Source organism: Hylobates moloch, unplaced genomic scaffold, assembly GCF_009828535.3.
Source record: "Hylobates moloch isolate HMO894 unplaced genomic scaffold, HMol_V3 SCAFFOLD_17, whole genome shotgun sequence".
Classification (NCBI taxonomy): Eukaryota; Metazoa; Chordata; class Mammalia; order Primates; family Hylobatidae; genus Hylobates; species Hylobates moloch.
This window is the reverse complement of record NW_026652292.1, coordinates 17831962-17859550: the sequence shown is the minus strand read 5'-3', so window position 1 is coordinate 17859550 and position 27589 is coordinate 17831962. Positions and strand designations below refer to the sequence as shown.

At 34.5% G+C, this 27589-nt stretch overlaps 1 protein-coding gene across 4 annotated transcripts in view; it reads left to right on the top strand.

Moving 5' to 3' along the window:
• CDH18 (cadherin 18) overlaps positions 1-14365 on the top strand; it is a 356371-nt gene extending 342006 nt beyond the window's left edge. For 2 of the 4 annotated variants that reach the window (XM_032136147.2, XM_032136148.2), the window contains exons 10-11: positions 37-288; positions 7660-14365. In XM_032136147.2, coding sequence (XP_031992038.1) covers positions 37-288; positions 7660-8150 — 743 coding nt within the window. In that variant the 3' untranslated portion in view covers positions 8151-14365. The remainder of the gene's footprint in view (positions 1-36; positions 289-7659) is intronic. The other 2 variants (XM_032136153.2, XM_032136152.2) reach the window with 2 other exon arrangements.
• The last annotated feature ends 13224 nt before the right edge of the window (positions 14366-27589 follow it).

Genomic DNA, 27589 nt, shown 5'->3' with positions numbered 1-27589 from the left:
ACTAAGTATATTTTGTTTTGCTTATGTCTATCATAGATAACACAGCCAGCATTCTGACAAGGCGGAGGAGATTTAGTCGAACTGTTCAGGATGTGTATTATCTGCCCATTATGATCTCTGATGGTGGAATCCCCTCTCTCAGCAGCAGCAGCACCCTCACCATCAGGGTTTGTGCATGCGAGAGAGATGGGCGCGTGCGGACCTGCCATGCAGAAGCCTTCCTGTCCTCGGCTGGTTTGAGTACAGGAGCCTTAATCGCTATTCTTCTCTGTGTTCTCATTCTCCTGGGTAAGTCCTTCTAAACCCTCAGTTTGTATGGTGGCAATTCTGAATGAGAGGGAATCGTTTTGACAAATCTTAAGGATTAGGCATACATAATGTGGGTAAGGGAACAGCTGCTCCAATTTCCTATGAATTAATTTTCCCAATACTATCATTAATCTCAAAATAGTTAGATTCAAATGTGTTGAAAGAACTGAAATAACAGAAGAAGGATAAAATCGGAAAGAAATCGCTTTTGAAAGTGTATATTTTGGAAAGAATTAATATTAAAATATTCAGAATCCCATCTTGAAAGAGCTTTTGAAAATTTTTTGCAAGAACCAAAGTGGCATCATTCTAAATGAATCCGACCAGGGCCCCAGCGCACTTAGCTTCTGAAATCAGAGGAGGTCACCCATTCATTCAGGATGAGGGTGAGGGTCATATGGCCATAGGGTGAGTAAATGTAGAGATCAAATATACAACAAAAGGACTTTAGTTACAATACTGTGTTGTATTGGAAATTTGCAAAGATGGTTAACTTTAGGTACTTTCTCCCCTTCACATAAAAAAAGAGTGTAACTATGTGAGATGACATATTAATTTGCTTGACTACACTAAGCATTTCACTGTGTAATAATAGTGAAAACTATTATTGGGAAAACATCATCATGTTGCACAGCTTAAATATGTAAATGAATAAATCATAAAACAAAATGAATCTGAAAATCAAATAAAAATAGATATCTTGTAGAAACTTCTACTAGTTCACAATAATTAGTTAATCATTAATGTTAGCTAGTTGTTAACATACTAAATATTTTTTGGTCTTCTTAGAGGGATATTAAATTTTATTAAATTTAATTATATTCCCTTGAAAACAATAATTTTGTCTGGGCGTGGTGGCTCACACCTGTAATCCCAGCACTTTGGGAGTCCAAGCGGGGGCGGATCACAAAGTCAGGAGATCGAGACTATCCTGGCTAACACAGTGAAACCCCATCTCTACTGAAAACACAAAAAAATTAGCCAGAGATGGTGGCGGGTGCCTGTAGTCCCAGCTACTCCGGAGGCTGAGGCAGGAGAATGGCATGAACCTGGGAGGCGGAGCTGGCAGTGAGCCGAGATCATGCCACTGCACTCCAGCCTGGGCAACAAAGTGAGACTCTGTCTCCAAAAAAATAAATGAATAATAAAAGAAAAAAATTTTATTTGAAATTTTCATTACAGTTTATTTAAAAAATACTTTCTCTAATTTTACATCATCTGTTGTAATAATCTAAATTTTTTCACAGCTGCATGAGGAGCTTGTATAACTATAAACTCTTTAGAATGCTCTTTGAAACAAGATAGCAAATCTGTATTGCAATAACAAGAAAGATGTATGTAAGGAATCTTTCTGCTTCATAAAGTGGGGAGCTGTGTCCAAAGTCTTTTTTCTTTCTCTTAGCAGCCTGTTTTTTATTCCTTTTATGGTACTGACATACATAAAAAGAGAATTGACTGTTCTTCTGAGAAAGAGGCATTCTTGCAAAAATATGTTCCTTGTTTTGTTCCTGGGGTCGAAGACAAATAAGTTATATAGATGGAGTGGAGATTAAAGTGTAATGAGCCTGGAAAGGAGAAGGGATTTGTAGGAAAGGGTGAAAGCATCCAGAGACTTGTGGGACATGGCAAAGCTGGTGAGTTTTGTTTGAGGAGTGTAAAGAAAGGTTTAAAGCTAGAGAGTCCCATTATAAAATCTTCAATTTGCAAAAGATGACTGTGAATGAAATGGAGAATAGAACTCCTGGTGACAAGAGGGCGTGTAGCCAAACCAATTAGGAAAACTCTGCCCTTATCTCCCTTCGACATAGCACGTATCGGAGTAGCATACTTATAACATACCTGAGGAAAAGTGAATAATATCTAGGTACTTTCGATGGACTCAGAAAAATGATCTTTGATAATGTAGATACCTGCATGAGTTAGAATGGCATCAAATACAACTTCTTATATCTTGCTGAATGTAGATCCTGAACTACCCTGAGCTAGGGGACATTGGAAGTTCACTTCATTGAAGTTGCCCAGCAAGAGAATATACGTAGAGAGGCAATGGACTGGGATTGTGCAATGAGAAACTACAATGTGATCGCTAAATGAGAAGGATGAGATAGCAGAGGACAGTGAAGAAGTGAGAGTAGGAAGAAAGTATAATGTCACAAACATCAAGGGAAAAGAGGGTGTCAATGAGCATTATGCTGTGTAGTAAATCTTGTCAACAAAGTCAAAAGATGCCTACAAGTTCAATAAATTGAGCAGCAAAATGCTCAATTGCACTTAGCAACACGAAGGATGGAAGTTTGGTGCACCAGAGCAAGAACTATTTCACTGCATTCAAGTCATTTCTAGCTCGTCATGGTGGCACACACCTGTAGTTCAAGCTACGTAGGAGGCTGAGATGAGAGGATCCCTTGAGCCTGGGAGTTGGAGGCTGCAGTGAGCCATGATCACACCACTGCACTTCAACCTGGGTGACAGAGTGAGACTCTGTCTCAAACATAAGTAAATAAAAACAAATAAATATGTACAGTAAATGTATGGTGGAGAGGAAAGTCAGGAAAAGAGCCTTTAAAAACTTTATATGGACGGGCAGGGTGGCTCATGCCATAATCCCAGCACTTTGGGAGGCCGAGGTGGGCAGATCACGAGGTCAGGGGATCGAGACCATCCTGGCTGACACGGTGAAACCCCATCTCCACTAAAAACACAAAAAATTAGCCGGGCGTGGTGGTGGGCGCCTGTAGTCCCAGCTACTCGGGAGGCTGAGGCAGGAGAATGGCGTGAGCCCGGGAGGCAGAGCTTGCAGTGAGCTGAGACGGCGCCACTGCACTCCAGCCTGGACGACAGAGCGAGACTCCACCTCAAATAAATAAATAAATAAATAAATAAATAAAATAAACTTTATATATTTATTGGTCAGAACTGCTATTTTCTTTAGATATTAACATACTTCTTTTTTGTGTGTATTTGAAAAGAAAAAGAAAAAGAGCACAAACACTCCAGAAAGAGAAAACAAGGCTGCACAACAGCAATTACCCTGGATCTCTCTAGAGTCCTAACTGAAGTGATAGAGAATAGAATGCAGGGATTTTAATGAGAGTCCTTCCAGCGTTCTTACTCTTAAAAGTAGATCACTTAGGTGAAGCGTGTTATCTTCAAATTTTGAGCTCGTTTATCATCATAAAACTATTTTTGTTTACTAAGATAAATATAAAAAATGTAATTAATTTGTTAAATGTCTAGGTACATTTTGAGGTGCGTTATTGAAAGAATATTTTGTGTTTTCATGGAATGATACTTCATTTTAATTGGTTTTTATGAAAATGTTTTCTCATTTGGGTTAAGTAATAGAACATTTGTAAATTTTATGATATCCCTCAAGACTAATAAAGTTACTATATGATATGTTTACTTTTGCATTTTTATTAGTTGAAACTCAAATATGCTGTAAAAGCATATTTGAGCCGTGATCTGACTGGGACCTCTGCCAGCTCCGCTTTCAGTCCATACCTCACACACAAGCAGGTAACCTAGGTGAGGTCACCATAAGTGAGGCATGGATTGCTCCCTAATCTTAGATATAAATTTCCGGATAAATGGGGATCAAAGTGGATTTGGTGTGAACATGTGGTGGACAAAGAGAAGAAGATGGAATTGGTGAAAAGATGCTCTAAAAGCATATCTGAGTTTCAACTAACAAAGTTAGTGAAAATATTTATTATAACTATAATTATATATTATAATGCAATGTTTGCTTTTCATGGCATTGATTAGTTTTTGTTATTCAGAAAGTATCTAGCCAAGGGATACAGGATATAGCCATCTGTAATTTTAAAATAATGTTGAAGTTAATTTGTGAGATTATGATTTTCAGCATAAATATCGACAGAACCAAAGGTAACAAAACTTTATTTTTGAACTCGTAATTCTGAAATAACGTTCAACCATTGCAGCTAAACAAATTGTAAAATTAATATTTTAATATTAAAAAATTTTCCCTCTCAGCTTCTTGTTTGTGAAAATGACAGTGATTGTACAAATCCAGCTCTAGTTTTGCCAATAACTGTGTGATCTCAAGCCACACAATCATAATATATCTGAATTATTTTCTTAACTTTTGAGAAATAAGAAACTATATGCCATGATAATTAAAAAGCCAGGATTATCCCTGTATTTCATTAAGTGAATATGATACATATGCAAAGATTGAAAAATTGCACAAATATTGAAGGATGCAAATTACCTCCATACTTCTATGGCAGTATTGATTACATATTCCCTGTTGTGTCTGCACATAAATTCCCTTGACATCAACCACCAACCAGTTCAATATAAAAGAAAATAACTTGATTTATTGGTGAAGGTAAGAAATTGTATTATAATAAATTAGGCAGTCTGTATAAACAGGTCTTTTGATCTAGAACAGCCTCCTCATTTAATTATAAAGATGAACAGAGATATATATCGTGCATGATAAATCTAAACTTCTGAATACAGTGGAGTGAATTACCTGAGGATGTTGTTTGGAGCTTTGAATTAGAAAACTGTAAGGTGGATTTATGCTAAAATACACAGGGAGTTATTAAATGCATATTTCCTATGTTCAGCAAAAGCCTTTTTTACCCCAAAATAAAGGCGTATATTAAGTAATGTCTTTGAAGTATAGGCAACATATATGGGAAAATCTGTAATTCTGTGCATAATATTTGTAGATCAGGGCATGTGTAGCATCAGCATTTCATTTTCAGCTTTCTGTAACCACTTCATTTTAAACAGTAGTAATTCAATGTTTCCCATGTCTGCTGTAGTGACCCTCATTGAATTTTCTCATTACCTTCCCAATGCTAATATCTTTTCATTTCACACTTTTCTGGATGGTTCTATGACCTTCTCTACAGATGCTTTTTTTCTTGTCTTTTTGCTTCCTTCATAGTCTCCCATTTGCCTTTCCTCTGCAAAACTGGGTACCTCCCAGTGCACAGTGACCCTCCCTTTCTCTCATCCTTTCCATCTCTGGGTTTAAAATCTACTCCTCTTCCTCAAGTTTTCTCTAGTTTTATAACAGATAAAACTAGTCCATATCGATTAGAGGTATACATTAAAATGGTTAAGCTATAAAGAAGAACAAAGTAACAATAATGATAAAAGTAAAGATAAAAGTTACTTTGCAGAGGTAAGCAGTAAAAGGGCAGTGGCTGGGGGGAAAGTATGTTCTTTATCAGAGTTAGATAACCTGATGTTTGCTTCACAACCATTTGTTGAAGTTCACATATAATCAAGGTTGCCAGACACAATGCAGTATACCCAGATAAATGTGAATTTCAGATAAATAAGAAATATATCTATATCTATATATAGGTATATATGTGTATATGTAATATAAATAAGTCACATGGAATAATATAATAATATGCATGTGTGCTTAGCACAATATTTGCCTGTGTGTATGTATCTCAAATATTTTATGGGACACAATACCTTATGTGTATGTGTGTGTGTATGTGTGTGTGTGTGTGTGTGTGTATGTGTGTGTGTTGCAGATGGTCTCCAACCAACAATAGTTTGACTTAAGATTTTTTTGACTTAACAAGGATGTGAAAGCAATATGCATTCAGTAGAAACCATATTTTGAATTCTGATTCAAAATTATTTATAATACCTTTATTATAAAATATGTTTTGTGTTAGATAAGGTTGCCAAACTGTAGGCTAATGTGTTCTGAGCACATTTAAGGTAGGCTAGGCTAAGCTATAATGTTTACTAAATTATGTGTATCAAATGCATTTTTGATTTAAGATATTTTGAACTTCAAATGGGTTTATAGGAATGTAAGCTCACTGTATGTTGAGAACCGTGTGTGTGTGTGTGTGCATGTGTTTTGTTATTGATCTCAAATTCATGTTTAATTGAGAATCCTGCCATTTATTTTTGTTTGCTAAATATAACAACCTTAAATGTCAATTGAAGGTACCTCCCTGATTATTATGAAGTAAAGAATATTTAAGATATTAATGGGCTTCATTATTACTATCATAAAGCCTAGAATATCAGCTGAGCAGGAAAAGAGCAGTCTACAGAGCTGAGGTAAATAATACTCAGCCTAATAACACAGCCTGTAACAAATTTGATGTGAGGGAACTATTTATATTTAGTAACAGTTTAATTTCATCAAATAGAAACAGTTGAAAATATTGATAAATGGCCAAAACAAAGTTTCCAAGATACATTTCTATCACATCTTCTAATGTTTGCAGCATTATTGGAAATAAAGACTAATCCACCATATTTAGCAAGAGCTGTCCTAAGGCACATGTCCAATTGGACACTCAGTTTATTATTTCGTGTCTTTGAAATACTGAAGTGGAATATTATTATAGTAGAAATATCATTACCTGTGATGCGAGAAATCACACTATGTTACAGGCTTTTCCATTTGCAATCTGTGTGATCTTATCTTTTGATCTTGGTTATTCAGATACTCTTTCCTGAGTCTCAGATTCCTCATTCTCATTTATGCCTAGTGTTCCATTATTGGAACACTAAGCTTGTGAGAGTTATTTATATCCTACTGCTCAAGGTTATCGCCAAAGTCTGATTTTTCACACACAAAAAAATTGCAACCTCAGGCATAAATGGGTTAAAAATAGAGGAAAGCCACAGCTCTGCTGTGAGAATTAAATAAATAAGTTATATAAAGAACATTCATAAATAAAAAAATTCCTATGAAACAAGTTGTGTACAAATAATGAAACATTATTTTGCCCCTGAATGGGAAAATGCAATTATTAATGCATGATAATATAATTTTAAAGGATAATTGACAAAAGCAATCAACATTAAAATATTTCTGCTTTGATTTTCTACAAAGCGTCAAAATTTAAGGTGTTTAACGTTAAGGCTCCTTCTTCCAATATTCCAGAAACTTAAAACATCTTTAGTGTATCTACCTAGAAGGATTAAATATCTCTAGAGAGACCAGCTCACTACATTATTTTTTGAGTTAAAATTTCATATTATTTTTTCATCATGTGTTTATCTCACTTTAATCACTAAATGGTTTTACTGAAATATGAGCCAAGAAACCTACATCCTAGCAAACTGAGAGTATTGTGGTTTTTCTATAGAAGATCAGCAGTTCACAATGTCTCCTGGGGTAATCATCTTTTACATTATTTGAGGCATTACAGTACCTTACGGTGTTATTCAGAGAGCACAGAGAGGGTTCTGCTGCAATGCCAGCCTAACTCTGGAATGTGGTTAATGATGAATGGGAAAATGGGAAATTGCTAATGTAAAATCTCTAAGAATTTCCTGCCTGTTTTCTTAATTCTTCATCCTCTTTCCATTCTTCCTCAGCAATTGTGGTACTTTTTATCACCCTGAGGCGCAGCAAAAAAGAACCCTTGATCATTTCAGAGGAGGATGTACGGGAGAACGTGGTCACCTATGATGATGAAGGAGGTGGAGAGGAAGACACAGAGGCCTTTGACATCACAGCCTTGAGGCATCCTTCTGCTGCTGAGGAGCTCAAATACCGGAGAGATATCAGACCTGAAGTGAAGCTCACTCCCAGACACCAGACATTGTCCACACTGGAAAGTATAGATGTTCAGGAATTTATTAAGCAAAGACTGGCAGAAGCAGACCTAGACCCTAGCGTTCCCCCTTATGACTCTCTTCAGACTTATGCCTATGAGGGTCAGAGATCAGAAGCTGGGTCTATCAGCTCGCTGGATTCAGCAACGACGCAGTCAGACCAGGATTATCACTACCTTGGAGACTGGGGACCCGAGTTTAAAAAGTTAGCTGAACTCTATGGAGAAATAGAATCTGAAAGAACAACTTAGGGGGTCAGTTCTTGCAACCTTGTGGAATTTGCTTCCTGAGTAAGTGGAGATACAACCTCAGCAATGACAAGGAAGAAGTGTGGAAACAGTACTTGGAACTGAGCAAGCTGGACACAGCTCCTGTAGAAACAAGTGCCCTTTTCATGATCGAAACTGGGTTATTTAATTGGAAGAAAGTAAAAAAAAAAAAAGACGATACAAAGAAAAAGTTATTGTTCCTTGTGTATATTTTCAATTGCTCAATAAAGTCTGTGGTACTGTTTATGAAGAATACCTGAATTAAGCCAAACAATGATATTTGTTTCAATATTTTGCGATTTATTTTTTTCAAAAGCAAAACTGAACAAAAAGGCTCAAGATCACTGATGGCTATGACTTATAGGGCTGGTAACACTAATATAGGAAACTTGTGAAGGTAATCACGACCTCTTTTATCACTTTTCTGGGTGAACCCTTGAGAACCACACTCTGTTATTGTAACAGATCTCATTAGCCTTGTCTTGTGTTTATATTACATGAGGTATTTCCACTCTATCATGGACTTGTATGTACCATTTCCCTTTGCCCTCCCCAGTTCTTTTCTCCATACAAAACTGATGGAGCATGGGGATTTGCTGCCTGCACTATAATGTATGCAACTTCAGTGCACCGGTTGTGTGCTGTACTGAGCACGAGACTATTGTCTCTATCCCGTACACCCCCTTTTATTTTAATGGGATACTCCTATTTTTAAATGGACAGAAAGAATAGTTTAAGGTATATTATGAAAATCTGATATGTCAGGAAATAATTTAATTTTAAAAATAGCCACACACCTTATCTTCTACCAAATGTTGGGGAACTTTATTCTTCCTTTTTTTCCATTTGTATTATTATATTTAAATCAGCAATTTTTATCATTTCTGCATTTAAAATTAATTGTCAAACATTTTGCTGGCTAGTTTGTACTACAGTCTAATTCATTTATTTTCAACACGAGCAGTAATCAAAAATAAGTACCTCACACAATAACAATGTAGTCTGAAAGACTATCCGCCAATGAACATAAATGCCATAGAATCATAGGTGACTTACACTTATTACTTACACAGGTTCAGATTTTTTCCATCTCACTGATAATTAGTTTTTCCATCTCGCTGATAATTCGTTTGGTATTAACAGGAAAATGTGGACTAGGAACAAAAAAGGAGATTCACAGTTATTATCCTCAGATATGTTCCCCAAAGTCTCTGTGTTCAGGGTCCAAACCACAAAGTAGAGATGGCAATGACTTCCCTGCCCACCTCACAGGGTTGTTGTGAGGATTAAATGAGCATCTGTAAAATGCTTTGCCAACTGCAAAGTATTCAATTGCATAAAAGCTTGCAGACGCTTATCTAATTTTCTAGTTTCATTAGCTTATAAATATATATTTACATGCATCTGGCATAAAATATTATATCATGGGAGAAGTTCACGAAATCTTCAACAGTGATGCTATTTAAATATATAGTACACAATTCCAATTATTTTAATATTTTCATCAGCTAATTTCTGAGAATTTGGGTGGGGCTTTTTTTTTCAAATTGTTTTAGATAATGTTTTGTTGTTGTTGCTATTGGTCTTGAAGTAAGAATTCATTCCATAATGGTCCTATTTTCTAAAACTGACCACATCTATATATTTCAGAAATATTGGAATTCTTAAATACATGAACTAGGAATTAGTTGACACCATGGTTTGTCCTTTGCTCTTTAAATTTATCATTATCTAGTGTCCCCAAAAGTTATATGACATTTTCTGTTTCTACCCATGTGCAAAATTTTGGATTTTACCTCTGTTTGCAATTGCCCTGTGCTATCATACTATAATTTGAGGTATGGGAAGTAAGTAAGCTTAATTTGAATAATTCTCAATTTGTGTTTTAAGCCTGAGGAATAAAATGTAATTTAAGCTTTTTACAACATTTTAGTTTTCCAGATGCTGCTTTATCCTTTTTAATCTCATAATGGTGTGTGTTCCAGTGTGAGGCTAAATCTGAAGAGACACTGAGGGGTGTGGGGAGTAACCTCTGGATATACATGCTCTGATGATGCTACTTCTGGATTACATTCACCCTAAAAGGAGGGTAAAACGTGGGCAACTATTATGCGTCCAGGTGTTTGGACTTCTCTCTGCAAAGAGTATCAGGAATGTCAGGTTTTGAAATTCCATCAGGCTTTTGGATTTAAGCTTCAGATAAACTATCCACAGAAGAAAACTATGGAATCGCATATCACTAATATGTTTCAGCACATATTTAAAAAAATATTTACACAATAAATTTACAGACAGGGATTTGAAAAATAAAATGTGTGTATACATTTAACAGTTCATTTAACCTTTAAGGTCCCCTGCATGGATCTGAATACCAAAATATTTCTCTGAATTTGTAAAACTAAGCACTTCAGATCTATCTTCTTTTAATCACACATTAAAATAACTTCTAATGTGTGCTTCTAAGCTCCCTTGTATCAAATCTAAATAAGAATGCAAAATGGAGCATCTGTAGTCCAGTAGGTTAAAAAAATTAATGAAAGCGTTCCAAGTACTATTTTTATGTAAACTCTAAAACTAAGCAATTATATCATAAGTATGGGTTGCTTCTCATATTTTTTGTTTTGCTTCTTTGAGCCAAAAAGCAGTAACAGCATATAAATGCTGTGCAAATTGACCAGAGTCATTGAACACTCAATATCTTACTTTAAAATCTCTAGTTTTATCAGCATTAGAAAATAGTTCGCTTAGAGTGTAGTGAGCCAAGAGTGGGTACGTTGACTTTGAGTTTCGCTGGCCACAAATAATCAGATATGAAATCACAAGTCATTAATGTGTTCCAGCACATTTTGGAAGCCTTCATTTTACAGACATAAATAAAATATAGCTTTGAAATCAATTTACTTCCTTCAAATAAGATACTCTTCTACATACAGACCCTGTACAAAATCTTGGATGCTAAATTAAAAAAAAAAGTAATAGTATGATAGTATTTTTATCCAAGGTTTTTGTTAGCAGAATTTATTAATTGAAAATACTCCTGGTGCAAACATTGAGAAATTAATAACTTTTGCAGAAATTACTTAAATATCTATATAAGATATTCTTCCTATGACAAATCTGTACAAACACAGACATGAAGAAGAGATTGGAGAGGAAAAGATAAGGCTCCATACAGAGTTAGGCTGTGACTTTTCTACAACATGGTACAAGAAGGAAAATATTCTGAGAGGAATTTAATTCATTTAACCACATAGGTGGACACACTTTTATGCATGTATCCTCTTGAACAATATCTGGAGGGTAAAATGATATTCAAAACAGGGATTTAGATATTAATGCGATCCAAATATCTGATGTATATAGACTTGTAGAACCCAGCATATGGAACACTCAGCTAGAAGTTAACGATGACCTTTGGCCTTTATTTTGTATCCAACCTCAGTCCTATCTTTCGGGATGTCAATTGATTGCAGCTCAGATGTATTTACACTAAAAGTAGAGGAAATGATCAGAAATCTGGGTAGAAGGAGGGAAGTGTATTGAGTCCATCGATTTTGGCAATGCAACGAGCTTAATACAAAATTAATCATCATTTTCTTATAGAACTTTACTCGTAAGTCTGATTTGGTGCCTTCTTGTTAGTTTAGCTGAATATATATTTTGGATACAAAATATATCTGAACTCATATCAGAGTCATCAAGAAGTGCCAGTTAACCGAGCATGTTAATGGAACATGTTTGAATGCAAAATATTTGGTGTAAGTCTTTATCTATCTATTAGTGTGGGCAGTGGTTGATCAGCTGTCCAAAAATTGGGACTCTAGAGCTGAGTATTATGGAAAGAGGGAAAATTCCCATGTCTCAAGGTCAAATTGTACTTAGCCTTTATGTATGTTATGCCACTGACTTACTTGGCTTCCAGTTTCACAAATAGGTCAAATCTCAGAATAGTTCCTGGGAAATATATGACTCAAATTTGAATTCTCTCTCTCTCCCTGTCTCTCTCTCTCTCTCTCTCTCTTATCCCTTAGGATTAAAGCCAAATTAAATATTATCTGAAGAAAACAATACCACTGAAATTTTTATTTTCTATCTCATCTGCCGAAGTTAAATCTTTTTCCAATATAGGATTAGAAATCGCATAAACCTTACAGCCAAATGTAACTCACAACCATTTGGAGATAAGACCAGCACTGAGAACCCAATCACTTTTTCAGTTTCTAAATACATAAATTTAAAATGAAAATATTAAATGCAGTGCTTTTTACCGTGTTCCCACTCTTTTAAAGACATATATACTGCTCTGACTTGTACCAATGGAAGATGTAGTGATGCATTTTTTTTAATAAGAGTTCAGAAAAAATAACATATTTTTTGAAGCACTGATGAAAAATGGAAAAATGTTGTTAGTCAAGGGAGGAATGATTGCATTTATACATTTTGCTAAGTTCATAGAAATGAAAGATTTTTGCCTTTCAACACTTTAGAGACATGAAAAACTATTTTAGTAATAATTCTTTTCTCAAACTCTTAGGTGAAAGTGAATAGAGAAAATGGGCATTGAAGGGCTCTTGGAATTATGTCCTATGAGGAAGGCATGTAACATTTGTGGATTATAATGGGTTCATCAGATGGTTTAGTCTTATTGCTCACCAATACTAACTATAGAAATTTTAAAATGGGTCATAATTATTAGAGTAACCCTAATAATTGTATCAAGGCCACTTTTCTTATGTCAACAATCAAATTCTTATTCTAAATTATCTACTGGCAATTTCAAAGTGCCATCTGAAATGCCTTAGTTTCAAACAGAAATTAATACATCCTAACATTTATTAACTGAGCAAGGTGTTGCAAATATGCAATAGATGCAAGCTGCTGTTCCAGACATTCAGAAGAATGTTTAAAAAATTGTCCTGGCGACAGTTGTCATCATCAATGATATTAAAGCCTCATTTAAGAGTTACAACCTGCACGTAAAAAGCTGTGAACAATGCAGTATAAAGCAAAAAGTGGTAAAAAGTGTTCTAAAAGAGATAGATACAATGAAATGAAAGGTTAAGGAACATATTAAAACTGTGTGAGTAATATGCTACACTTGTATCCTGTAGGAACAAGGAGTCATGCAAGAGGCAGGGGAAACTGCAGGAGGAGGTAGAAGCTTAGGGGACCATTTAATCAGACATCCAAATGTAGATTATTTGATATGGATTAGAGGATTCATGCATGGAAATTAAGTGAGATGTTAAGAGAAGTTGGATTGAGATTTTAGATAGAATAAAACTCATTCTTTAGCCAATGTCATTGAGTTTATTTTATCACCAAACAGGAATATGACCGTGGCCTGATCTCCGTTTTAGAACACTGCAATTTTCATTAATATCTACCTGTCAGTGACAATATATTCAAGAGTCTAGAGTTATGTGTACGTACAGAGAAAATATTAGACTATTTTAATTATTTCTAAAAAATAATTACCTATTTTAGGACTATACCTAGAGAAGTTAAAAAACTTCTCTAAGTATAGGCATAGTTATTACACATTTCAGCTTAGATTGTTGGATTCATAGAATTTTATTAATTTGTTCATCTCAACAAAAATAAAATGAAGACAAGAGAGACAATTTTAAGAACATTTATTCACATAAATTTATTCTTAACTGGATAAATGTGTCTATTTTCTATAATCATTGTTTTAGATATAAACATATTTTTGAACTAAAAAAATTCATATACCAAAGACCAGATTGATGCCTTAGTATAACTACATCAGTTATTTTTAATAAATTATTTTAATGCACATTAACACAAATATCACATACTCTCATGTTTCATTATATAATTTACATTCAGACTTATTTTCAAAAAGCATCAATCATACAATATGACGATGCAGTGATTTATTAATATGACAGGTATACTTAGCCTGAAATCCCAACTTCTATATCTTCTGTTTCTCACTTTTTCTTGTTTCATTTTTTACATAGTTACTTTTTACAACCTTTGAGAGCTATGTTTGAACATTTTCTATATTTCATGTATTTTTCAGAACAAATTCAAGAAAATGTTTTTCAGAAATAGAAAGTAGTCATCATGTTGTTTTCAGAGTTTTTATTTTTCAACTCAGTTTCTTACCCTTTGTCACTAATCATGTTCTTCCTCACCAAAAAGTAATAAAAAATTTACATTCATAAAAATGCTCTGTGACAGTCACTTTCCTGTGAGCCTGGGGTTTTATTTAATGATGTGGTTTGGCTTTGTAGCTTTTGCAACAGTGCATATTTCTAATCTTCTGTAAATCATCCTGCTTTTAGTCTTCCAAAGATAGCTGGGGGGGAAGTTTTATTCATATGAAATTTATTAAATTTCGCATGAAAATTTAAAAACCAAAATGGCTTTGATAATCCATTTTGTAAGCCACTAAAATTATAACTGAAATTAAAATAGTCCTTTACTCTTTATAAAGCATTTTCAATGCCATGTTATAAAAGTTTTATTTATAACCGTGATTTTAAAAAATATGTATGAATTTACAGATGCCCATTTCTTTACGTAAAAGAAAACTTGCAAAGTTGTTTCTTCAGGAGTCCTAACACTGAATAAATTTCCCACGTTTCATCACCTAAGTGATGTTTTCTCTCTTCCATTGCACATAAATTTTACAACATTGAGCACACAATGATAAGTAAATGACTTATGATACGCCAATCAAATAACACAATTTAAAAAAAAACTGTAAGAGTGTATATTGAGTTCAGGAGCTCAAGACCTGCCTGGGAAAGAAAATGGGAAAAGATTTACAAATTAGCCAGGTGTGGTGGTGCACGCCTGTAATCCCAGCTACTTTGGTGGTGCACGCCTGTAATCCCAGCTACTTTGGTGGTGCACGCCTGTAATCCCAGCTACTTGGCAGGCTGAGGCAGAAGGATCGCTTAAGAATGGGATGCTGAGGCTGCAGTGAGTGGTGATCACACCACTGCACTCCAGCCTGGGCAACAGAGCAAGACCCTGTCTCAAAAAAGATAACCAAAACCAAAACAACAATAAAAAACTGTATCTTCTAGTTTTGATTAAGGCACAATGCAAAACCTTCTTCTAATTTTTACAGAGGTAAATTCTCCCCAGAATATTATTTCCAAGCTGTGGAAAGAAATCTCCCCTCACCTGTGCCTTCCCATCAACCTTCATCACTATCTTCTTTCCCTTGTCAAGTCTTAAGTTAGCATCCCCCTTGCCATTGGCTGTCTCAGTTTCAGATTGAGAGAATGAGTAAATACCGAAAAGTAGAATGTTTACTAGGACAATCAGTTTTGAAAAAAAACAGGTCATGATTCAGCTTCTTGATTCCAATCAGTGTCTTGAATTAAAATATGGAACAGGATAATATTAATAGAAATAATCTCTACTTAAATAGGGTTGTAGAGGAAACAAAGGTATGGGAGTCTGAGCTTCAGAACTTGTAGTCCGGAATCTGTAACTATAACTAATTTCATACCTTTAAATGTTAATTTAAACATTGTGTATACTTCCCTTCAATTTCAGATAGAAATAATATCTTTATATTGACCTCACAGGGTTGTTATGAATATCCGATATAATTGTGTGAAACACATAAAAAAGTAAAGTTTTTGGCAAATTTGATAATTAAGAATATCCGATATAATTGTGTGAAACACATAAAAAAGTAAAGTTTTTGGCAAATTTGATAACTATGTTATTATGGATTCTTTATTGCTCCCTTAATCTTTCCCAGCCTCAAAAAATTGTGACTTTGGTTATATTTAACAAGTAATCAATTTTCTGCAAAGTGTAAGCAAGGAAAACAAGCCATTCCAGGATTAGGTCATTTGATTCATCTTTTCACCATGCTAAAGACAAAGGAAAGTATAAATTTTACAATCATACTATATGTATTGAATTTCCTTCAGACTTAGTAAGACAAAATCTAAATATAAAATTAGACAAACTAGAATTGTGTTATAAATTACGCTCTTTACATTTCATCTCTTTTTTAGCATGTATACAAAAATCAGTTCCACTTGAGATAATTATTTAAAAGCAAATGAAAATTCATTCTTGCACTTTAAAAATGTATATATAATTTAGCTGGGCTAAGCAGCTCATGCCTGTAATCCCAGCACATTGGGAAGCTGAGTTGGTAGGATTTCTTTGAGCCCAGGAATATGAGACCAGACTGAGCAACACAGTAAGACCCTGTTTCTCTAGATTTTTTTTTTTTTAAAGTATCCGGGTGTGGTGGCGCACGCCTGTAGTCCCAGCTTCTCAGAAGGCTGAGGCAGGAGGGTGTCTTGAGCCCAGGAGGTCAACGCTGCAATGAGCCATGATTGCACCACTGTATGTCAGCCTGGGTGACAGAGCAAGACCCTGAGACCATGTCTCAAAAAAGAAAGAAAGAAAAATATAATTGAAATATTTACAGCAATAATATTTGGGGATATATTAAAACTCTAAATATTAAAGAGAAAGAGGACTCATTAGCACAGTCATGAAATATATTTTGCATGTTCAAGGAAACATACTTCTATATCATGTGAGTCTGTCCTTCAGTTTTAATCAAAGAAATACGTTCCTATTTTAAACAGCATTTGGACAAAATGAAAATGGTTTCACCTGCCAGTAAATAAAACTTCATATTCCACATATAGAAAAAGAAATAATTTGTTTTCATAGAACATAGCTTTGTTTTGTTGAAGTACGTTTGTCAGCACACAGTGACTTACAGTAGGTCTTATCAGAAATAAGATTATATTTTTTGAAGAAATTTCAGTCCCTCTCTGTCAAATGACAGCTTAACCTTGTTTACTGAAAAGGCAGAAATCTCAAGGTAAGTAAAATAACAGAATTCCACATCTTTGCCTTTAACCTTTCCAAATCTCACTTTGTTTCAATGAACAACTTTGACATCTACAAGTCTTCCTAGATCCCACTGAAGTCTGCTTCACTAGCTACATTTTTTTTTCTTTCAGTTACTTAAAGAATTGTTCTGTCAAATTTTTATTCAGCCTTTACCCCAAGAAGACCACTGAAGACGTTAAAAATAACTACTTAGAAAAAAATCAGAGTATTGGTGAAATTGCACCATTTTCTAAGAGTATCACTCCCTGGTGCACTTAATAACTTATTTTTACCAGTGGTTTCTTAAAGATGATCAACAGTCTAGCTAGGTTATACTTAATTTCTTGAAGAACAAGTTTAAAAATAGCAGAACTGAATGTTTATCCTCAACATAAAGGTTATGACAATTTTATTTACTATGAAACAGAGCATGATAGTAGGGAAGAGAAGTAAATAAAGAATTGTTTTATAAAATGCTGGACACCATGCTTGGAAGTTTAAGGCCGGGGGTAGAGAAAAAGAGGTTAGAAAATTTGAGGTTGAAGAGTTTTGTTTTATTTCGTTTTTTTGTTTGTTTGTTTTCAAATGGCATTGGGGAAACATTTCCTTCTGGTCAGTGACACTTTTAAGTAAGAACACATGCCTACCACTAAGCACAGAGACCAATGAAGGCCAGTTTGGCCAATCAAATGAGAAAAGGGGCATAAAAAGACCAAACAGTTGAAACACAGAAATAAATGCTTTATAGTGCCCAAATGATTGCAACAAAACAGTCAATTGAGACTAAATGACTAATAGCAGTCATTTTCTGTATAACCTTTAGAAAACAAATACTTGGTAATGGGAAAAGGGACTTAGTGTGGGTTTCTTCTTAGCGAAGTTTACAATCGTTAGTTTTTCAGATAGAAATCGGCAGAAGAAATAAAACTACCCAAATATAATATGGAGGAAAATTTTCAGGTATCAAAACCAAATTAGTATAGGAGGAATAAATCATCAGTCTGAGGACATACAGCTAGATCTGAAGTCCAGGTCATAGCTTCTGATAAAAAACATGTTAAGGCAAGCATAGAAACAGTAGCAAAGTTTACCAGTCCCATATGAGTATTAGCTGCATCCCATGTGAAGCTGCGAATATATATATATATATATGTTCGCATTCCTGAGAACATTAAGATTTTCCAGGAAAAGATAGTTGAAAAATTTCAACCGTGGGTCAAAAGTACCTTGAGGTATTTCGAAATATTTTAATCTAGAAAAATAGCAGTAGATAAACCCTATCACAATTAAAAAGTTACGAATAAAAATTACCTCTCAGGTATCCATAGGTTGTGGCTAGAATGGAGGAGAAAATAGAATCTGAAGGAGTGGCCAGGTTTTCTTCTAGATTCTGCGTCATACCTAGTCTGTCAGGATTTTCACATACGGGGTGATGTTTGAGTGTTTATACTTAGATGTTCATTATTAGTGATGGTATAATGACATGGTGTTATTATAGAGTCCCTGTAATCTCTCCAACGAGCTCTCAAACTTAAATTGGGATTATTGTTTATCAGATGCATGTATTATCATAAAGTAGATCAATCTACAAAGCATGGCTGCTGCTGGATTATTGTCAGTGCAGTCATTGAATTCCACAGAGAAAAGAAGAAACTGTCTTTAGAGGAAAAACAAATCAACAAACAAACAAACAGAAACTACTACCATTGATGAAAATCAGATTAAGTAGTTTAATTATTTAGTTATAAAATTCACTTAAATTTTATAACGAATTATGTATGCATGTATGAATTAAGAAAAATAAGAAAAATAAAATAATATATTTGAATTTCCCTTTGAGCATATTCTTAATTATATTAACTTCTATTCTCCCAGAGGTAGCCACTCTTTTGACTGTTGCTTTTGCTTACACTTCTGCAGTGTGTATTTTTGCACCTTATTTCAAGTGAATCATAGTTTAGGTATTCTTCTGTGATTTTCTTTTTCTTAGTCTTTTTTGAATTCTCAAATGCTTTGTCTCTAGTTGAAGCATTTGTTTCTGGATTTCATACAGTAGTATTAGTCAGTCATCTGTTGCTGTTGGAGAGTTCTCAGGAATCTCCCAGAAGAGTTGTTCATGTCAGTCTAAGACAATTATGCAAAAAAGGCACGCACGACAGCTTGAAATAGTGCACCCACCAGTAAAGGGAATCTAGGTGGGCCACAAACAGTATCTGGCTTGTGAGTTCTCCTCCTTCAGACTGTTAATTGCCACATTTTCTAATGTTTATAAAACATTGCATTCCTAAAAGGACTCAAATAATATACATTATTTTAATAGAAATTGATGAAATCAATCTGCTGATATGCTTTGCCTTATTGTTTGTATCTGTGTTCATGAGTGAAATATAATTTCTCACACAGTTTTTTCTAATTGTGGTGTCAAGGTTATTCTAGCATCAGAATAAAATTTAGGCACTTTTAGCATATTTTTATTCTCTGAGCTACTTTATAGATTAAAAAAATTGTTCTTTGAAAACTTCTTGGGGTTCATCTGAAATATTATCTGGGCTTACATTGTAGGAATGAGCTAAAGAAAACAAGAGTGAAATTACTAACTACAGTCACATGTTCAATGCTTAAAGGCACATTTAGTTTCTCTGATTCTTTTTTAATCAATTTCTGTAAAATTAAACTGTTCCAGGGTTTTTTTGTTTGTTTGTTTTTGAGACAGAGTCTCGCTCTGTCACCCAGGCTGGAGTGCAGTGGTGTGATCTCGGGTCACTGCAACCTCCACCTCCCCGGTTCAAGCCATTCTCCTGCCTCAGTCTCCTGAGTAGCTGGGACTACAGGCACACGCAGCCATGCCCAGCTAATTTTTGTATTTTTAGTAGAGACAGGGTTTCACCATGTTGGCCAGGATGGTCTCGATCTCTTAACCTCGTGATCTGCCTGCCTCGGCCTCCCAAAGTGCTGGGATTACAGGCGTGAGCCAGGGCGCCTGACCGATATTTTTTCTTTTAAAAATACTTAAACATTTTTAGTTACTAGATATTATTATTATGTTACTATTTTTTCAATATCTACTACCTCTGTAATTAGTTCTCCCTTTTTATCCTAAAATGTTTTAAGCCTCTTCTGTTTTCTTTTTCTCACACATGCAAGAAATTTGTCAATTTTATCACTTTTCAATCAATACATTACAATAGATATCAATCAATTTTGATATAACATCTTTTAAAAATTTTTCTGATTTCTTTTCTCAGCTTCACACACTTTCAACTTCTTACTGCTTTATTTTGATTCTTTAATTGATATTTATTAAATACTTAGTTTGAAACAACTAATATGTTCAGATTTTCTTAGTTTCTAATACTAATCAGGATACTAATTTCCCCTACCTCTTTTGTAACTGTTTTATTTATATTCATTAAGTCGTTAGTATCTCCTATAACTCACAGGAGCCTAAGTCTCAGTGTTTATCAGAATGGAAGTTTATTTCTTTTTTTTTTTTTTATTATACTTTAGGTTTTAGGGTACATGTGCACAATGTGCAGGTTTGTTACATATGTATCCATGTGCCATGTTGATTTCCTGCACCCATTAGCTCGTCATTTAGCATTAGGTATATCTCCTAATGCTGTCCCCGCCCCCCCCACCCCCACCCCACAACAGTACCCAGAATGTGATGTTCCCCTTCCTGTGTCCATGAGCTTGGGCTTGGTCTAAATAAGTCTTCCTGATTTGTAGTTGGATCTGCCCGAAGCAATGGTTCATGAATCCAGCTACCTTCCATTTTATATGTCTGATATCACCCAGGATCCTTTGCATCTATGGAGAAAATGTGGCCCACTGCTTCATCACTTCCACTCATATTCCATTTGGTGAGATCTTGGTATTTTGGTGAGATCAGGCTCACCTAGAGGCAAGAAAGAGTGTAAAATGTCACTGATTATGTAGCTTTTTACCAAAAATAAACTTTCTGGAAAAGAGAGCAGGAATATTTGACAGACAGGGCTTAATCTTTGCCACAATATGCACCAAAACTGTATATATGGTAATCATCATGATTCACTTTTAAACAACTTCATTTGCCATTAGGCTTTTCTCTTAAACGAAGAGATAATCAAAACTTTTAAAAAATTGCTAAACTTTCTTCATTTGTTAATTGTATTTGCCATGTGTTTTTAATTTTCTTGCATTGTGTGCAAATAATTTTGTCTGAATTATACCATTTTTAAACTTTTTTGGAAATTCATTCTGTGCAAAGTATGGGCTCTGTTTTAAAAAGACACTGAATTATCTAAAAGACATGTGCATTCTTCATCTCATGAGTAAATGTTTCCAAAAATATCAATTATTAATCACACTTTTGCTTAAAAAAATCAAGTAGTGACACAAGTGGCCACATATTCTCACTCCAATTATGTATTTTTTAATTTCTTTGTAATATTGTTCATTTTGCCACATACATTTTAATGTACTACATTTTTACACACAGTTTTAGAATCATAGCTTCAATTTGGATATTTGTGTATAGTAACATTTTCTGTTTCCAGTAGTGGTTTTTATTTTAAAGTAAAATTTGTTTCATATTACATAGCTTTTCTACTCTCCATTTAAGTGATATATTTTATGCTCTTCTGTGTTCACTTTTTTCCCTTATATGTTATGAGTAGATCTCGTAAATTATGTATACTTATAATTACACATTCACTTCCATGCACACAAATATACCACTTCACTTTTTTTTTTTTTTTTTTTGAGACAGAGTCTTGCTCTGTCACCCAGGCTGGAGTGCAGTGGCGCGATCTCGGCTCACTGCAAGCTCCGCCTCCCGGGTTCACGCCATTCTCCTGCCTCAGCCTCTCCGAGTAGCTGGGACTACAGGCGCCCGCCACCACGCCCGGCTAATTTTTTGTATTTTTAGTAGAGACGGGATTTCACTGTGGTCTCGATCTCCTGACCTCGTGATCCGCCCGCCTCGGCCTCCCAAAGTGCTGGGATTACAAGCGTGAGCCACCACGCCCGGCCCACTTCACTTTCTTTCATATTTTATCAAACAAAATAATCACAAAACTATACCAACCTGAAGCTAATTACTAAGTTCATTCATCTGCGAAAAAAAGAGAACAAGCAACATTGATCAACAGCATATCGTGATTTTTGTCATATTTGATTTCAGTTTTACAATCTTAATTTTTTAATTATTGTTAATGATAGTAATAACTTTTTAATTCCATCTTGTTTTGAATATTTCTTGCTATAATATTTTATATGACATATTTAGAAATCATAGCTTTAACTTTTAAAAAAATATATAATGACATTCTTGACCTGTAACATGTATGCTTTACTCAATGAAGTTGAAAAATGAGTAAAAATTATTATTTGTTGGCATAAATTTCAGAACATTTTATGAACATTACTATCCTAACAACTTACACTGTCCTGTACCCAATATTTACTTCTAGTTTGTTCTGTTGGTCATATTTAATCTTTGTCTAAGTTTGCACAATACTTACCTTATATTTATCACCATGTTGGCCATTTTCCTTACAAAAAATTCACTGAATCTTAAATATATTCCTGGGATCAATTTTCTAAAAGATACTTATTTTTGATAAGTTATCTTTGACTTGTGTTCAGTATGTCTTGATTTTGCTGTGATTTTAGAATCAAAGTTTTACCTTTTTTTTTCTAGCTAGGGCAATGTACTGACCTGAAATTGTTTATGTAATATTTCTCTGTGTTTTTGCTTCTATTGCTTCTGACTAGAAGTGTGTTCACACTCGGGTTGGCTTTTTTTTTTTTTTTTTTTTTTGTTTAGTAACTTGCTCTTCTCTGACTGTTTTAAACTTCTTTATTTTTGTTTTTGGTGTTCCTGAATTATAAATTTTGAATTTCGCATATCATGTATCTACCTGTAAACATGTTTGTATTTATAACTTTGGAGACCTGCCATCCTTCTTGAATATGATAATTTATTCTTTCATTTATATAAATGTATTCACCGTTATTTTTTCAAATATTGGCTTATTTGTATTTCTTATACCTTACCCTCTTGTATTTTAGATTTCACTTTCACTTCCCAGTGTCTTAACTACTCTTTAATATTGTTTTTATATTTTATTTATCTGTTCTGTATTCTGGATAATGTTTTCCAATTTATCCCTTAGTTCGTTAATGTCAACCTATGTGTGAGGGTAACCATTTTTGTTTACCCTCTCTGAAAGCCATCCTTTGAGTTCTCATTTGTATTACTATATTGTTTATTTTAAAAATTATTTTACAATATTCTCACAGTTGATTTGTCATTTTTATTTAAATAAACTATTTTTAAAACACTTTTTAGATTTATAGGAAAATTGTGGAAATATAACGGAGGGTTCTCATATATCTCACACTCTGGTTCTCCTGTTGCTGTAGACGGAATGTTGTATCCTCCACAAATTTATATGCTGAAGCCCTAAGCCCCAATGTGATGTATCTGGAGATGAAGCATTTGGGAGTTAATGCAGGTAGATCCCCCAGGATGACACTAGTGTCATTATAAAGGAGGAGAGAGACCATCTACCATCTTTCCCTCTCTCCCTTTCTACTCCCTCTCTCTCTTACTCTTTCTCCACCATGTAAGGATACATTAATGAAAAGTCAGCCATTTCCAAGCCAGAAAGAAGGCCCTCACTGAGTACTAGATTTTGGCATCTTAAACTTAGGCTTCTAGACTCTAAACGTGTAAGAAAATAAATTTATATTGTTTAAGCCACCTAGTCTATAGCATATTGTTATGCAACCCAAACAGACTAATACATCTATTTTTTATTTTTATTTTTATTTTTATTATACTTTTAGGGTACATGTGCACAACGTGCAGGTTTGTTACATATGTATACATGTGGCATGTTGGTGTGCTGCACCCATTAACTCATCATTTAACATTAGGTATATCTCCTAATGCTATCCCTCCCCTGTCCCCCTACCCCACAACAGGCCACGGTGTGTGATGTTCCCCTTCCTGTGTCCATGTGTTCTCATTGTTCAGCTCCCACCTATGAGTGAGAACATGTGGTGTTTGGTTTTTTTGTCCTGGCAATAGTTTGCTGAGAATGATGGTTTCCAGCTTTATCCATGTCCCTACGAAGGACATGAACTCATCCTTTTTTATGGCTGCATAGTATTCCATGGTGTATATGTGCCACGTTTTCTTAATCCAGTCTATCATTGTTGGACATTTGGCTTGGTTCCAAGTCTTTGCTATTGTGAATAGTGCCGCTATAAACATAACGTGCGCATGAGTCTTTATAGCAGCATGATTTATAATCCTTTGGGTGTATACCTATAGATTGAGAATTCCTTATCTGAAACACCTAGGACCAGAGATTTTTGGATACCAGAATTTTTTCCTTATTTTGGAATATTTCATATGCAGGATAAAATATCTTGGGGAGGGGACTCAATTCTAACATGAAATATATTTATGCTTCAGATATACCTTATACACACAGCCTGAAAGTATTTTACACAATATTTTAAATAATTTTGTTCATGACGCAAAGTGTGTATACATTGGACCATCAGAAAGCAAAGGTGTAACTATCTCAGTCACTCGTGTGGAAAACAGTTTATCTGTTTCATAAGGTCATACACGGTGGTCATTTCAACATGAAACTCTCCTGGAAGATGTTTTACGTGGCCACCATTTCCCTGTTTCTCCAACAGCTTGACTTTCTGTGCTATAAACATAAATGCTGACTCTTTCTGTTGTCACTGTTACCCATATCACTGTTACTCATGTAATCATATTACGTGGACATACATGACTTAACCACAATTGATACTGACCTTGAGTGCTTGGCTGAGGTAGCACTTAATAGGTTTTTCTGCTGCAAGTTTACTCTCTTTTATATCTTTCTGTACTATACTGTTAGGAAGGAAGCCCATATTGAAAAAGTAGGGAGTCATACTCTACATTCTTGAAGATAAAGGAGATACATAAATTATTTGGAATCCTTCTTTAAGAGAATTTGTCTTTTCTCTCCCATGTATTTATATATTCAATCATTTATATCAGCAAATTTTATGACATTTACTTTATAATTTGTATTATAATCTAACACTATTTATTTTGTTCCTCAAACTGTTCCACCTTCGATCATCAGTTCTCTCTCAATAGGCTTCTGTGTGCTTTTGGCCTTCCACCATTGACGTGTGTTTGTTTTTGTTGTGGAGAATTTTTAGTAAAAAAATTATTTGTGGTTCTACACAATGCTCCAGACCCATCTTGTATATATCCTATATCTGTAGTAGCATTGGCACTTTCTTCAAGGACTCTTTTATTGTAAAATAGTATCAGAAATCAAGATTTGGGTGATAGGTTTTTTGTTTTTTTTTTTGAGATAGGGTCTCATTCTTTCACCCAGGTTCAAAATCCACTCACTGCAACCTCCTCTTCCTTGTTCAAGCAATTCTCATGCCTCAGCCTTCTGAGTAGCTGGGACTACAGATGCACATGGCCGCACATGGCCACACATGGCTAATTTTTGTATTTTTAGTAGAGAAGGGGTTTCCCCATGATGGCCAGGCTGGTCTCGAACTCCCGACCTCAAGTGATCTGCTTGCCTCAGGCCTCAAAGTGCTGGGATTACAGGCATGAGACACCGTGCCTGGCCTCAAAGTATTCTCTTTCCTTTTGTAATGCTATTGCTGCACAGCCTTCAGGTGTCAGAGTAAAAAAAAAGTACATTCAAATAATAATGTACTTATATATACATATACATAAATATATGTATATGTAACCATCTCTATCAAGGCAAAATAAGTTAACATAAGTTAAGGGAATAAGTTAACACTGTTGTCTCAACTCTAATCCATGACCACATGGATCAGTCTATTCTCCTAGCTTACTTAGCTATAAACTCCCCTTCTGACAATGAGAAATCTGACTTCCATTATTGCCATTCATTTACTTAATTGATTAATTCCAGTATACATGAATTGCAATATCATGTTAACACCTATACCTGTAGGAAACAACATTATTATCCAGAGTACAATGCTTAGCAGTATCCTTTGCCTTTTGTCTTACAAAACTCAAATCTTTCTCAAGCCACTTGGGTCAGTCAGCAAATTTTATCCCCTTGAGCCTCAGTGAGATTGCTTCATACATTTATAGTTATGTTAGTTTATTTTATCTATTCAACATTCTATCCATGGATTCCTTGAACTACCTAAATGGTTTTTGTAATTAACATCTTATTAAGATTCACACTTTGTGCTGTAAAATTCTATAGGTTTTGACAAATATTTAGTATCATATACCTATCATTAGAGTGTTACACATTACAGCTTCACTGTGCTGAAAATACTGTTTCACCTAGTAAACACCTCTCCCTGGAACTCTGGTAACCAGTGATCTTTTTTCCCTATCTCTGGTTTTGCCTTTTCCAGAATGTCATATAATTGGAAAAATAAAATATTGAGGCTTTTCAGACTGGCTTCTTTTATCTAGTAATATATTTTCCATGAATTTTTTCATGGTTTGTAACAAATTTCTTTCTACAATCAAATATTTCACTGTATGGGCATAGCACAGTTTGTTCACCTATTGTAGAATATTTTGCTTGATTCCAGTACTTGAAGACTATGAATAAAAGCTGCCATAAACATTTACATTAAGGTTTTTGTGTGGACATAAGTTTTCAAATCAGCTGGGTAAATATCTAGGAGCATGATTACTACATTGCATTGGAAAATTATGTTTAGCTGTCAAACTGTCACTGTCTTCTAAAGTGGCTGTGTCGATTTACATTCCGACCAGCAATAAATGAGAGGTCCCTGAATCCTGATCCTGGACAGAATTGTGTATTTTATTTACTGATTGATTTTTGGCTGTCCTTATAGGTATCTAATGGTATCTTGTTGTTTCAATGTATATTTCCCTAATGACAATGATATTGAGTATCTTTTCATGTATTTTCTGCATGTCCTTTCATTTTCATCTTGTATATTCATTGGTAAAATATCTGTCCAAATTTTCTGCCCGTTTTTACAATTGGGATGTTGTTTTTTATTGTTGAGTTTTAGAAGATCTTTTCAATGTTTCAAATACAAATCTTTATCAGGTATATATTTTGTCTTTTATTTGGTTCACAATGCTGTCCACAGAGCAGAAGTTTTTAACGAAAACCAAGTCCAGATTATTAATATTTTCTTTCACGGACTGTGCTTTTGGTTTTTTATATAAAAATGCATTGCCAAATTCATAGTAACCTATATTTTCTCCTGTTATATTCTACATGTTTTATAGTTTTTCATTTTATCGTTAGGCCTATGATTTATTTTGAGTTAATTTAGTAATGGGTATAAATCTGTGTCAAGATTCATCTTCTTTTTGGTTTTTAATATAAAGTTTAGAATCAGTTTGTACTTATCTACCAAATGGTTTACTAGGATTGGGAGCAGGTTATGTTGAATTTCTAGATCAATTCGGCAAGAATTAAAATTTTTAAAAAAGATTGTTTCCCAAGTCATAAACACAGAATCTCTCTCCATTTATTGAGATCTTTGATTTCATTCATCAGTGT